General features: G+C 42.5%; 1 protein-coding gene across 1 annotated transcript in view; it reads right to left on the bottom strand.

The window, feature by feature from the left end:
• Positions 1-13,483, bottom strand: part of LOC109898925 (mono-ADP ribosylhydrolase 2) — a 722,140-nt gene that overhangs the window by 82,376 nt on the left and 626,281 nt on the right. The window contains exon 8 of the mRNA XM_031836489.1: positions 7,242-7,304. Within this exon, the coding sequence (XP_031692349.1) occupies positions 7,242-7,304 (63 nt within the window). The remainder of the gene's footprint in view (positions 1-7,241; positions 7,305-13,483) is intronic.

Below are 13,483 nucleotides of genomic sequence, written 5' to 3'. Positions count from 1 at the left end.
ACGCACAGCACACGCACATGCGCACACACACACACACACACACACACACACACACACACACACACACACACACACACACACACACACACACACACACACACACACACACACACACACACACACACACACACACACACACACACAGAAGCTGACATTGATTGGACTAAATAGTTTTTGATATCTTTTAGTTGTCACTGTATTAGACTAAGCAGAGGTGATTTGATGATGTTGAAATGTTGAAGTTGAATGGTGCTGGAATAGTGGCGGCAGTTCCTGGTTTCTTTGTGACTTGCGGTAACTCTCTGTGGTTCTAAAATCAATAGTTGTTTAGTAGTCCAAAAATATTGTCAACATTAATTTGCTTGTAGCATGCAATATGCTTTGTGGACTTCACCAGACAGAGGTTGCTCTCCGGTTTTGTGATGAAACCAAGGTGTGGTTGAATTGAATCTTGTCATATAATTCTAAATACAGTTTATATAGATTTTATGCACATTTTCTGTAAAATAGCCTGTAAACAGACCATAAATGCCTCAATTTTAGTTTTCTTGGAAAGCTGTGAGTGCTATTATACGATACAATATCAGTATACTTTTGCATTTATAACTTGTTCTAATTAAGTGATAATGCCCTCAAAGCCGGTGTTTAGAGGATATAGTGGCATGGGTGTTGGCAAACCATGCCAATATATCCTCCAAACACCGGCTTTGAGGGCATTATTACTTTTATACAACAGGTTACCAATATATTCAAATATTGATTGACATATATTTTCATTAAACACTTTCTTATGATTAATTTATTCATACTATTTCCTCCTTCCACAAGATATAGTCCCAAAATAAATCAAGGGTTGCTACCCAAGCCGGCTGGTCGTTTGTTCTATCGGTTTGCTTGCTAGAGACACGTCCCAGTCATTCAGTCAGCAGAGGGAGCACCCCCCTATCTACATCGAAGGGACAGCAGTGGAGAAGGTGGAAAGTTTTAAGTTCCTCTGTGTACATATCAGAGACAAACTGAAATGTTCCACCCACACAGACAGTGTGGTGAAGAAGGCGCCTCTTCAACCTCAGGAGGCTAAAGAAATGTGTCTTGTCACCTAAAACCCCAACAAACTTTTACAGATGCACAATTGAGAGCATCTTGTCAGGCTGTATCAATGCCTGATATGGCAACTGCACCGCCCTCAACCACAAGGCTCTCCAGAGGGTGGCGCGGTCTAAACACAACGCATCACCGGGGCAAACTACCTGTCCTCCAAGACACCTACAGCACCCGATGTCACAGGAAGGCCATAAAGATCATCAAGGACAACAACCACCCGAGCCACTGCCTGTTCACCCTGCTACCATCCAGAAGGCGAGGTCAGTACAGGTGCAACGAAGCTGGGACCGAGACACTGAAAAACAGCTTCTGTCTCAATGCCATCAGACTGCTAAACAGCAATCACTAACTCTATGTAGGCAGCAGCCTCTCTGAGACTTAAATCACTGGCCACTTTAATAAATGGATCACTAGTCACTTTAAACAATGTCACTTTAATAATGTTAACATATCTTACATTACTCATCTCATATGTATATACTGTACCTTTTACCATCTATTGCACCTGGCCTAAGCTGCTGGGTCATCACTCATCCATATATTTTAATGTACATATTCTTATTCCATCCCTTCAGATTTGTGTGTATTAGGTAGTTGTTGGGGAATTGTTAGATTACTTTTTAGATATTACTGCACTGTCGGAACTAGAAGCACAAGCATTTCGCTACACTCGCATTAACATCTGCTAACCATGTGTATGTGACCAATAAAATTTTATTTGAAAAGTGCAGCCAGAATAACAGCAAAATAGCCGCATTTGCATTTTTTAAAGCTGTTTTCTAGTGAATTTTTTTTTGGAAACATCCATAATAATGAGCTAATGAGGCGCGATTTCGCTGGCATAAAATGTGCCCACTCGTCAGAACACATACAGTTGAAGTCGGAAGTTTACATACACTTAGGTTGGAGTCATTAAAACTTGTCAACAAACTATAGTTTTGGCAAGTTGGCTAGGGCATCTACATCGTGCATGTCACAAGTAATTTTTCCAACAATTGTTTACAGACAGATTATTTCACTTATAATTCACTGTATCACAGTTCCAGTGGGTCAGAAGTTTACATACATTAAGTTGACTGTGCCTTTAAACAGTTTGGAAAATTCCATAAAATGATGTCATGGCTTTAGAAGCTTCTGATTTGAGTCAATTGGAGGTGTACCTGTGGATGTATTTCAAGGCCTACCTTCAAACTCAGTGCCTCTTTGCTTGACATCATGGGACAATCAAAAGAAATCAGCCAAGACCACAGAAATAAATGGTAGACCTCCACAAGTCTGGTTCATCCTTGGGAGCAATTTCCAAATGCCTGAATGTACCATGTTCATCTGTACAAACAATAGTATGCAAGTATAAACACCATGGGACCACGCAGCCGTCATACCGCTCAGGAAGGAGATGCGTTCTGTCTCCTAGAAATTAATGTACTTTAGTGAAAAAAGTGCAAATCAATCCCAAAACAACAGCAAAGGAACTTGTGAAGATGGTGGAGGAAACAGGTACAAAAGTATCTATATCCACAGTCTTATATTGACATAACCTGAAAGGCCGCTTAACAAGGAAGAAGCCACTACTCCAAAATCGCCATAAAAAGCCAGACTATGGTTTGCAACTGGACATGGGGACTAAGATCGTACTTTTTGGACAAATGCCCTTTGGTCTGATGAAACAAAATAGAACTGTTTGGCCATAATGACCCTCGTTATGTTGGGAGGAAAAAGGGGGAGGCTTGCAAGCCGAAGAACACCATCCCAACTGTGAAGCACGGGGGTGGCAGCATCATGTTGTGGGGGTGTTTTGCTGCAGGAGGGACTGGTGCACTTCACAAAATAGATGGCATCATGAAGATGGAAAATGATGTGGATATATTGAAGCAACATCTCAAGACATCAGTCAGGAAGTTAAAGCTTGGTCGCAAATGGGTCTTCCAAATGGACAATGACCCCAAGCATATTTTCAAAGTTGTGGCAAAATGGCTTAAGGACAACGAAGTCAAGTTATTGGAGTGGCCATCACAAAGCCCTGACCTCCATCTTATAGAAAATTTGTGGGCAGAACCTAAAAAACGTGTGTGAGCAAGGAGGCCTACAAACCTGACTCAGTTACACCAGCTCTGTCAGGAGGAATGGGCCAAAATTCACCCAACTTATTGTGGGAAGCTTGTGGAAGGCTAACCAAAACATTTGACCCAAGTTAAACAATTTAAAGGCAATGCTACCAAATACTAATTGAGTGTATGTAAACTTCTGACCCACTGGGAATGTGATGAAATAAAGCTGAAATAAATAATTCTCTCTACTATTATTCAGACATTTCACATTCTTAAAATAAAGTGGTGATCCTAACTGACCTAAGACAGGGAATTTTTACTCGGATTAAATGTCAGGAATTGTGGAAAAACTGAGTTTAAATGTATTTGGCTAAGGTGTTTGTAAACTTCCGACTTCAACTTCAGATAATATAGATCGAGATCATGTCTAGATGCTTTTTATAGTGGAGATCAAGTCTATAAATTGCCTGGCTGGACTGATGAGACAGTGGATTGCGAAGTCTGATGGTACAGTGTAAATAGGCATTTTAACGTCATAGACTTACCCGGTGGTAACTTGTGGAATAGTCACTGGCTGGAATGCGGTTTTAACCAATCAGCATTCAGGATTAGACCCACCCATTGTATAAATCCTATCATCGACTGATTTCAGCTAGTGTATGTTTGTGGATTGACCGCATTGTTTGAATTGAATGTTGGCATATTGGCAGTTAATAAAAAACTGTCTGGCTAGCTACACAATATTTTATCACAGCACTGGCAAACTATGGTTCTGTTCCTGTGCTAGAGCAAATGAGAAGTTTAGGTCATTTAAATTAGAGCCAGTACATCAACCCACCCTTTACAGTACATCACAGAATCATATTACATTTTTTTCCAACTGCTTACACACAAAATCTTATCATGTCACACGATTTTTGAAACCATAAGCTATTTCTCAGCCTTTGACTCAGTTGTCAATTGCATAAAACACTTTTTTCAAAATACTACACACAATTCTCAACCTAAAACACAAAAATCTAACAGGAAGTGACTTGCTTTCCTTTTCCAAACACAACAGTGTCTTCTGACCCCTCCTGTCTCAGCCTCCAGTATTTATGCTGCAGTAGTTTATGTGTCGGGGGGCTGGGGTCAGTTTGTTATATCTGGAGTACTTCTCCTGTCCTATTCGATGTCCTGTGTGAATCTAAGTGTGCGTTCTCTAATTCTCTCCTTCTCTCTTTCTTTCTCTCTCTCGGAAGACCTGAGCCCTAGGACCATGCCCCAGGACTACTTGACATGATGACTCCTTGCTGTCCCCAGTCCACCTGACCGTGCTGCTGCTCCAGTTTCAACTGTTCTGCCCTATTATTATTGGACCATGCTGGTCATTTATGAACATTTGAACATCTTGGCCATGTTCTGTTATAATCTCCACCTGGCACAGCCAGAAGAGGACTGGCCACCCCACATAGCCTGGTTCCTCTCTACGTTTCTTCCTAGGTTTTGGCCTTTCTAGTGAGTTTTTCCTAGCCACCGTGCTTCTACATCTGCATTGCTTGCTGTTTGGGGTTTTAGGCTGGGTTTCTGTACAGCACTTTGAGATATCAGCTGATGTACGAAGGGCTATATAATTACATTTGATTTGATTTGACAACCAATCAAAATGCTACACTTATTCACCAGGTCACACACACACTCCTCACATGTGCAAACACTAATAGCTTAACTGATCACTAACCAATCACTGCTTTACTGTAGTTTAGGCCTATAAATAGGTCAAAGGTCAGATTACCTGTTTTGAACAATGGATGCCAACAATGGACAGAGAGCAAGAGGAGTAGGAGGGAGAGGACGAGGGCAAGGAAAAGAAGGAAGGAGAGGCATCTTTAATGAGATGAGGGCAAAATTTGTTGATCATGTGATCAACCACGGTTTGACCATGATAGAGGCTGGACTGAGAGTCCAGCCCAATTTGAGTCGATTTACAGATTTGAGTCGAACCTTCAGAAATGAGAACAGGTATGCAACTATCTAATGACTATTTTAGCATTACAGTAATGTACTGTAAAATACATATGACTTCATAGTATTGCATAAACATTTGTAGCTCTAAGCCATCCATTTACTGCACTGCATTGAATGAATAAGGTTGGTTATCATGCTGTACTACATTTTTTTGTACATTGTTTACAGTTCCTATGCTGAACACATACTGTGTTTGAATTCTGTACAGAGTGGAAAGGCAAAGACATCATGGAGGACGAGGATGCTTGTTTACAGATGTACAAGAGACTGCAATTATAAATATGGTCTATGTGGGGACCTAGAGGTTGGAGGTTGGATACGCCATGCTAGGAGATTCTTCCCTCGATGTTTGGCAAGAGAAAACATATCTTGTGATGTGGACGAAGTATCGTGGCCAGACTCAGGCCGGAGAAGAGATGAAGCGTAGCTTAGCACTGGTGACTGCCCCCCCCCCCCCCCCCCCCCCCTACCAATTCCTGTACTGCCCCTTTGGGACGCCACACACACAATTGTGTTCTTTACTGTATTCTAAAGAATATACTTTTGGTTTACATATGTTTATGGTTTTGTTGTATGCTACTGTATACAACAGTAATGTTTGGCCTAATAAATATTTTCTGTTTCTACATTGCATTGGTGTTTACAGTGTACTTGTTACCCCTCTCAGCCGATTACTTTCACTGCAGAACATTGTATTGAAATGTAGATATAAGCCTATGAAAGACCAAAGAGCTTTAGATTTAGAACAACAGTGTTTACATGGTATATCCAAAAATGTAGTATTATGAAAGCAGTGTTTGCCATTTGATGCAAAGGCTTCATTCTGACATGTGTTTATGGCATTTTGAATGCAGTGTTACATTTTGAAGGAGATGTGAGGCATTTAGCATTTTGTGTGTGCAGTTTTGGGAATTGTGTGTAGAGTTTTGAAAAAAAGGAGACAGATTTGAAAACTTGTGTAAGCAGTTAGAAAAACCTGTAAACTTGACTAATTAATATTTCCTTTAAATACAATTACACCTTTACAGCACAGAACAGTCTTTAAATTCATACTGGATCGTGTGTAAGAGGTTGACTGAAGGAGTGTTATTTTCCCGTGTTCTAAAATGTCTAGAGTGACTGTGCCAAGGCCTTTTGTCTGTGGATTAGCTGCCATTAAGCATCCAGCAGGCCTGATAAATTAGAATTTATAAAGATTATTACTAAATACTTACGCTCCATAATTCCTGTGATTGAATTTGTGAATCATATTTAATTATTATGGCTATGGATTATGGCAGAGGTAGTGATACAACGAGTATAGCCTGAGAGATGTGAGGAGGTGTGTGTGTGTGTGTGTGTGTGTGCGTGTGCGTGTGTGTGTGTGCGTGCGTGCGTGTGTGTGTGCCTGCGAGATCTGAGGAGGTGTTAGTCAGTGTTTTGTTCAATTAGATTACAATGCATTGGTGCCCTTGAAGCAGCTTCACTAGCTATCTGTCTTTTCCAGCCTCTGCGGCTATCTGTGTGTGTGTGTGTGTGTCTAATGCGTGTGCTTTAGACTACAATCAAGTGGTAGCGGTAGAGCGATTATTTCCCCAAAGAAAACATCACTGTAGTAGATATCTTTTTTTAAAATACCCCCCCCCCCAACCATAAGCTTGGAGCCAAATGGATGGTGTGCCAAGCTAATTGCCTTACGACGCCCTCCAGTGTAAGAATCTAATTATCTCTGGTCCATCTTACTGGAGAGGCCTATAATTGTTTCAGTATTACACATCCAAAGTCCCTGAAACTGCAGAATAGCCTGATAATGCTTCTTAAATAAGTTTCCCCTGAAAGAAAACATTCTTTATAAAACCTCCCGGCTTCATCCTGTATTCATTTCCACAGAGAGGAACTTGGCACAGGGGAGAGATGGAGATTAGGGATACTGACCATGAATGATTGCATGCAAGCAAGCGTGCACACACGCTTGCACGCACTCTCACTGACACACACACACACAGAGAGAGAGAGAAACAACTGTACTGTAAATATGCTACTACACACATACAAAAATGCAATCCATGCAGAAAGATGATCCTAGAACACACACTCTCTTACCGTCATCATGGCGGTCTTCACTCTGATTCTTGCTTCTGGATTCCTTAGAAGGGGACGTGCCTGCTACAAGAAGGACAGGTATCAGTTGTGTGATACATATTATCACACATTATGGCAAGTCTCAAATAGCATGAAAGGGTTATACAGAGGCTTTGAAGCCAATGTCCAGAGCTGAGTCTGGGACAAAAGCACCATGGCCACGTGAGAACCAATGGATAGCAACCCTTGAACCAGCTCCAGCCCAGCTCTGAATCAACCCCTGGCTGATGGAACAGTATGAGAGGGCCAGTGGCTGGCACTAACTCAGACAGCCGTCACCATCAAACAAGGGCTGAACCGGGCACTGGGCAAGACTGGGAGGGGTATGGGGGGAGCGACTTGGGAGAGGAGTGGAGGGAAGACAACACAGGGCTGGGAATTATGTTTTATGTTGGATAATGTCAGTGGGAGTGTGGTTGATACAGTAGATATTTGGAGCTGATGGGAACATTTGGCTATGGTAGATGAGATATTTAAGCAATAAGGCCCAAGGGGGTGTGGTATATGGCCAATTTATACAACGGGTGGGTCTAATCCTGGTTGGTTCAAATCGCATTCCAGCCGGTGTCTATTCCACAAGTTACCACCTGCTAAATCTGGCTGAGCAACCACTGTCTCATCAGCCCAGCCACACAATTTATAAACTTGATTTCCACTATAAAAAGCATCTTGGCATTATCTCACATTTCTTTTAGACTAACATTTAGTTTTTAACAGCAGAGATTTGTAAAACCTTGCTGTCTATCTCTCCGAAATTTGCAACATTGTTTCAATATTCAAATTCGATCTCCAGCTGTCCCATAGTAACGTGTCGGGAGTCGGGACAAGACAGACAGGCAGAGTTTCTCAGCCAGTCAAAATCGTGAATCAGTTTTATGGTTATATACAAAGAAAAGTAAACTGAAAAGTGCAGCTAGTTTGCCATTTTTCCAGCTTCAGTTTGAAGTGATTGTGTTAGCTGTGTTGTTGGCTAGTTCCTCTGTGTTCTGACGAGTGAGCACGTTTTCTATGCCAAGTGAAATCACGCCTCGGTAGCTCATTGTTATGCATGTACCCAAATAAATAAAGCTTAAACAAATGCAAATGCAGCTACTTTGTTGTTATTCTGGCTGCACTGTTTGACGTGACTGCAAGTTAGCAGTAGTTGACTAGCTAGCAAGCAAGGGATAAGAACATTGCCAGCCAGTATGCAATGGAACATTTAGAACAAACGACTGGGTCACGTCCATAGAAATAGAACAAAAAGACTGAATGACTGGGTCGCGTCTCTAGGGTCGCGTCTCTAGAAACTGAACCAATAGAACGAACGAGCAATCGGCTTGGGTAGCAACCCTGGATTTGTGTCGGGACTACATCTTGGAAGGACGACGCAACACGGGGTGCCTGGACACAAACCCCCTAGGTGGCTTATTGCTATTATAAACTGGTTACCAACTTAATTAGAGCAGTAAAAAGTCATGTTTTGTCATCCTGTGGTATACAGTATGATATTGGCTGTCAGCCAATTAGCATTCAGGGCTCGAACCACCCAGTTTAGAAAACATCCCTCAGATAATGTTAACTATGAGGTACAATCTCTCTGATTCAGTCATTCTGTGCCTCTTGGATCAGTCTGTATCACATTTTACTATGATTATAAAATTGCCCTTTATGTTCATGTCATAAAGGAATCCTATTGGAAACATAATCGGTAAATAATGTGGGTGAATGTAAAGAATGTAAAGGTTTAGAAGTGTTTGGGTGGATAGAAGGATAGCACACAGTTGGGTGTCCACATCTAAAGGTGTTTGGGTGGATAGAAGGATAGCACACAGTTGGGTGTCCACATCTAAAGGTGTTTGGGTGGATAGATGGATAGCACACAGTTGGGTGCCCACATCTAAAGGTGTTTGGGTGGATAGATGGATAGCACACAGTTGGGTGCCCACATCTAAAGGTGTTTGGGTGGATAGATGGATAGCACACAGTTGGGTGCCCACATCTAAAGGTGTTTGGGTGGATAGAAGGATAGCACACAGTTGGGTGCCCACATCTAAAGGTGTTTGGGTGGATAGAAGGATAGCACACAGTTGGGTGCCCACATCTAAAGGTGTTTGGGTGGATAGATGGATAGCACACAGTTGGGTGCCCACATCTAAAGGTGTTTGGGTGGATAGATGGATAGCACACAGTTGGGTGCCCACATCTAAAGGTGTTTGGGTGGATAGATGGATAGCACACAGTTGGGTGTCCACATCTAAAAGTGTTTGGGTGGATAGAAGGATAGCACACAGTTGGGTGTCCACATCTAAAGGTGTTTGGGTGGATAGAAGGATAGCACACAGTTGGGTGTCCACATCTAAAGGTGTTTGGGTGGATAGATGGATAGCACACAGTTGGGTGCCCACATCTAAAGGTGTTTGGGTGGATAGATGGATAGCACACAGTTGGGTGCCCACATCTAAAGGTGTTTGGGTGGATAGATGGATAGCACACAGTTGGGTGCCCACATCTAAAGGTGTTTGGGTGGATAGAAGGATAGCACACAGTTGGGTGCCCACATCTAAAGGTGTTTGGGTGGATAGAAGGATAGCACACAGTTGGGTGCCCACATCTAAAGGTGTTTGGGTGGATAGATGGATAGCACACAGTTGGGTGCCCACATCTAAAGGTGTTTGGGTGGATAGATGGATAGCACACAGTTGGGTGCCCACATCTAAAGGTGTTTGGGTGGATAGAAGGATAGCACACAGTTGGGTGCCCACATCTAAAGGTGTTTGGGTGGATAGATGGATAGCACACAGTTGGGTGCCCACATCTAAAGGTGTTTGGGTGGATAGAAGGATAGCACATGGTTGGGTGCCCACATCTAAAGGTGTTTGGGTGGATAGAAGGATAGCACATGGTTGGGTGCCCACATCTAAAGGTGTTTGGGTGGATAGAAGGATAGCACACAGTTGGGTGCCCACATCTAAAGGTGTTTGGGTGGATAGATGGATAGCACACAGTTGGGTGCCCATATCTAAAGGTGTTTGGGTGGATAGATGGATAGCACACAGTTGGGTGCCCACATCTAAAGGTGTTTGGGTGGATAAAAGGATAGCACACAGTTGCGTGCCCACATCTAAAGGTGTTTGGGTGGATAGAAGGATAGCACACAGTTGGGTGCCCACATCTAAAGGTGTTTGGGTGGATAGATGGATAGCACACAGTTCATCTCACATCTAAAGGTGTTTGGGTGGATAGAAGGATAGCACACAGTTGCGTGCCCACATCTAAAGGTGTTTGGGTGGATAGAAGGATAGCACACAGTTGCATGCCCACATCTAAAGGTGTTTGGGTGGATAGAAGGATAGCACACAGTTGGGTGCCCACATCTAAATGTGTTTGAGTGGATAGATGGATAGCACACAGTTCATCCCACATCCAAAGGTGTTTGGGTGGATAGAAGGATAGCACACAGTTGGGTGCCCACATCTAAAGGTGTTTGGGTGGATAGATGGATAGCACACAGTTGGGGGCCCACATCTAAAAGTGTTTGGGTGAATTGAAGGATAGCACATGGCTGGTGGGCCACATCTCACTACAATATAATCTAAAAACACTTCCTGAGACAGACAATAAAACCAAAAGTCAGTCAGTTAGTCAGACTCTCTCTCTCTCTCTCTCCCTCTCCCCCTCTCTCTCTCTCTCTCTCTCTCTCTCTCTCTCTCTCTCTCTCTCTCTCTCACTGTGCTTAGTTGGCTGCACATGTAGTGGATGGTGTTCACGAGATCTACAAGTCAACTACTGTAGAGGTGGTAGTAGCACTGGTTTGATTGGTTGCATGACAACAACAGACAGGCTATACAAGGTAAGTTCAAAGCTCTAGAGCTTATATAGGCCTAGACCGGTATTCAATGATAGACTTCATGAAGCAACTTCCCAGAAGTTCACATATACCACATGCTGTAAACTTTCTCTTCCCTCTCAAATATAGACAGCAAGCACTTCTCTATCTGTAGAGGCAGCATCTGTTCATACCAGATAAACTACAGTGCCTTCGGAAAGTATTCAGACCCATTTCCTTTTCCCACATTTTGTTACATTATAGCCTTATTCTAAAATGGATTAAATATTATTTTTTCTCTCAGTAATCTACACACAATACCGCATAATAACAAAGCGAAAACAGGTTTTTACCTTATTTACATAAGTATTCACACTTTGCTACGAGACTCAAAATTGAGCTCAGGTGCATCCAGTTTCCATTTATCATCCTTGAGATGTTTCTACAACTTGACTGGAGTCCAACTGTGGTAAATTCAATTGATTTGACATGATTTGGAAAAGCACATGCCTGGCTATATAAGGTCCTTCAGTTGACAGTGCATGTCAGAGCAAAAATCAAGCCATGAGGTTAAAGGAATTGTCTGTAGAGCTCCGAGACAGGATTGTGTCGAGGCATAGATCTGGGGAAGGGTACCAAAAAATATCTGCAGCATTGGAGGTCCCCAAGAACACAGCGGCCTCCATCGTTCTTACATGGAAGAAGTTTGGAACCATCAACTCTTCCTAAAGCTGGCCGCCCGGAAAAACTGAGCAATCGTGGGAGAAGAGCCTTGGTCAGGGAGGTGACCAAGAACCCGATGGTCACTCTGACAGATCTCCAGAGTTCCTCTGTGGAGATGGGAGAACCTTCCAGAAGGACAATAATCTCTGCAGCACTGCACCAATCAGGCCTTTATGGTAGAGTGGCCAGACGGAAGCCACTCCTCAGTAAAAGACACATGACAGCCCGCTTGGAGTTTAGGCCAAAAGGCACCTAAAGACTCTCAGACCATGACAAACAAGATTCTCTGGTCTGATGAAACCAAGATTGAACTCTTTGGCATGAATGCCAAGCATCAAGTCCTGGTTAAACCTGGCACGGTGGTGGCAAAGTCATGCTGTGGGGATGTTTTTCAGCGGCAGGGACTGGGAGATTAGTCAGAATCGAGGGAAAGATGAACAGAGTAAAGTACAGTGAGATCCTTGATGAAAACCTGCTCCAGAGTGCTCAGGACCTCAGACTGGGGCAAAGTTTCACCTTCCAACAGGACAACAGCCAAGACAACGCAGGAGTGGTTTCGGGATAAGTCTCTGAATGTCCTTGAGTGGCCCAGCCAGAGCCCGGACTTGAACTCGATCGAACATCTCTGGAGAGACCTGAAAATAGCTGTGCAGTGACGCTCCCCATCTAACCTGACAGAATTTGAGAGGATCTGCAGAGAAGAATGGGAGAAACTCCTCAAATACAGGTGTGCCAAGCTTGTAGCAACATACCAAAGAAGACTCAAGGCTGTAATCGCTGCCAAAGGTGCTTCAACAAAGTACTGAGTAAACAGTCTGAATACTTACAGTATGTAAATGTGATATTTCAGTTGTTGTTGTTTTATATATTTGCAAATATTTCAAAAAACCTGTTTTTACTTTGTCATTATTGGGTATTGTATGTATATTGATGAGGGAAAAAACGATTTAATACATTTTAGAATAAGGCTGTAACATAATAAAATGTGAATGCTTTCCAAATGCACTGTATTTGACAGACTCTCGTGTTTACGCCTTTCAAACAATACATCAGCAATTTAGGATTTACACAAACCCATTTTGAATTCTGTCAAATCAAATCTTATCAAAATGTATTTGTCACCTGCGCTGACTACAACAGCTGTAGACTTTACCGTGAAATGCTTACTTACAAGCCCTTAACAAATAATGCAATTTTTAAAAATATTTACTAAATAAACTAAAGTTAAAAATATATATATATTTTTTAAGGAACACAATAAAAAATTGATAATGACGCTATATCCAGGGGGTACCGGTACCAAGTCAATGTGCAGGGGTACAGGGGGGTCCATATTTATTTAAAGGATTCGCACGACACGGAGGCAAAATGTCAATAGTTGGATCTTGGTAGCTACTTTATCTCTAAGTTCCAGCCATGGTGTCAAGTAGATTGCAAAGCAATGCAAAGCTTTCTGCACTTCCTGGCAGTGTGTGTTTGTGTGCTACTGCGTGTACTAGTGATGTTTTGGCCACAACACAGCTCCGCCAAAGATACTGATAACTAACCAAAGATGTATCATTGGCGTCGTATCCAATGGGATCAAATTAAGCGTAGTGGGCAGAGTCAAGCACAATCTAGTGAGATGCTATTGGCATGTTTTACTATGTATTTGCATTAGCGAATGCTTACG

This window comes from Oncorhynchus kisutch, linkage group LG11, assembly GCF_002021735.2.
Source record: "Oncorhynchus kisutch isolate 150728-3 linkage group LG11, Okis_V2, whole genome shotgun sequence".
Taxonomy (NCBI): domain Eukaryota; kingdom Metazoa; phylum Chordata; class Actinopteri; order Salmoniformes; family Salmonidae; genus Oncorhynchus; species Oncorhynchus kisutch.
Note: the sequence above shows the minus strand (reverse complement) of the source record. Positions and strands in the feature narration are given on the sequence as shown.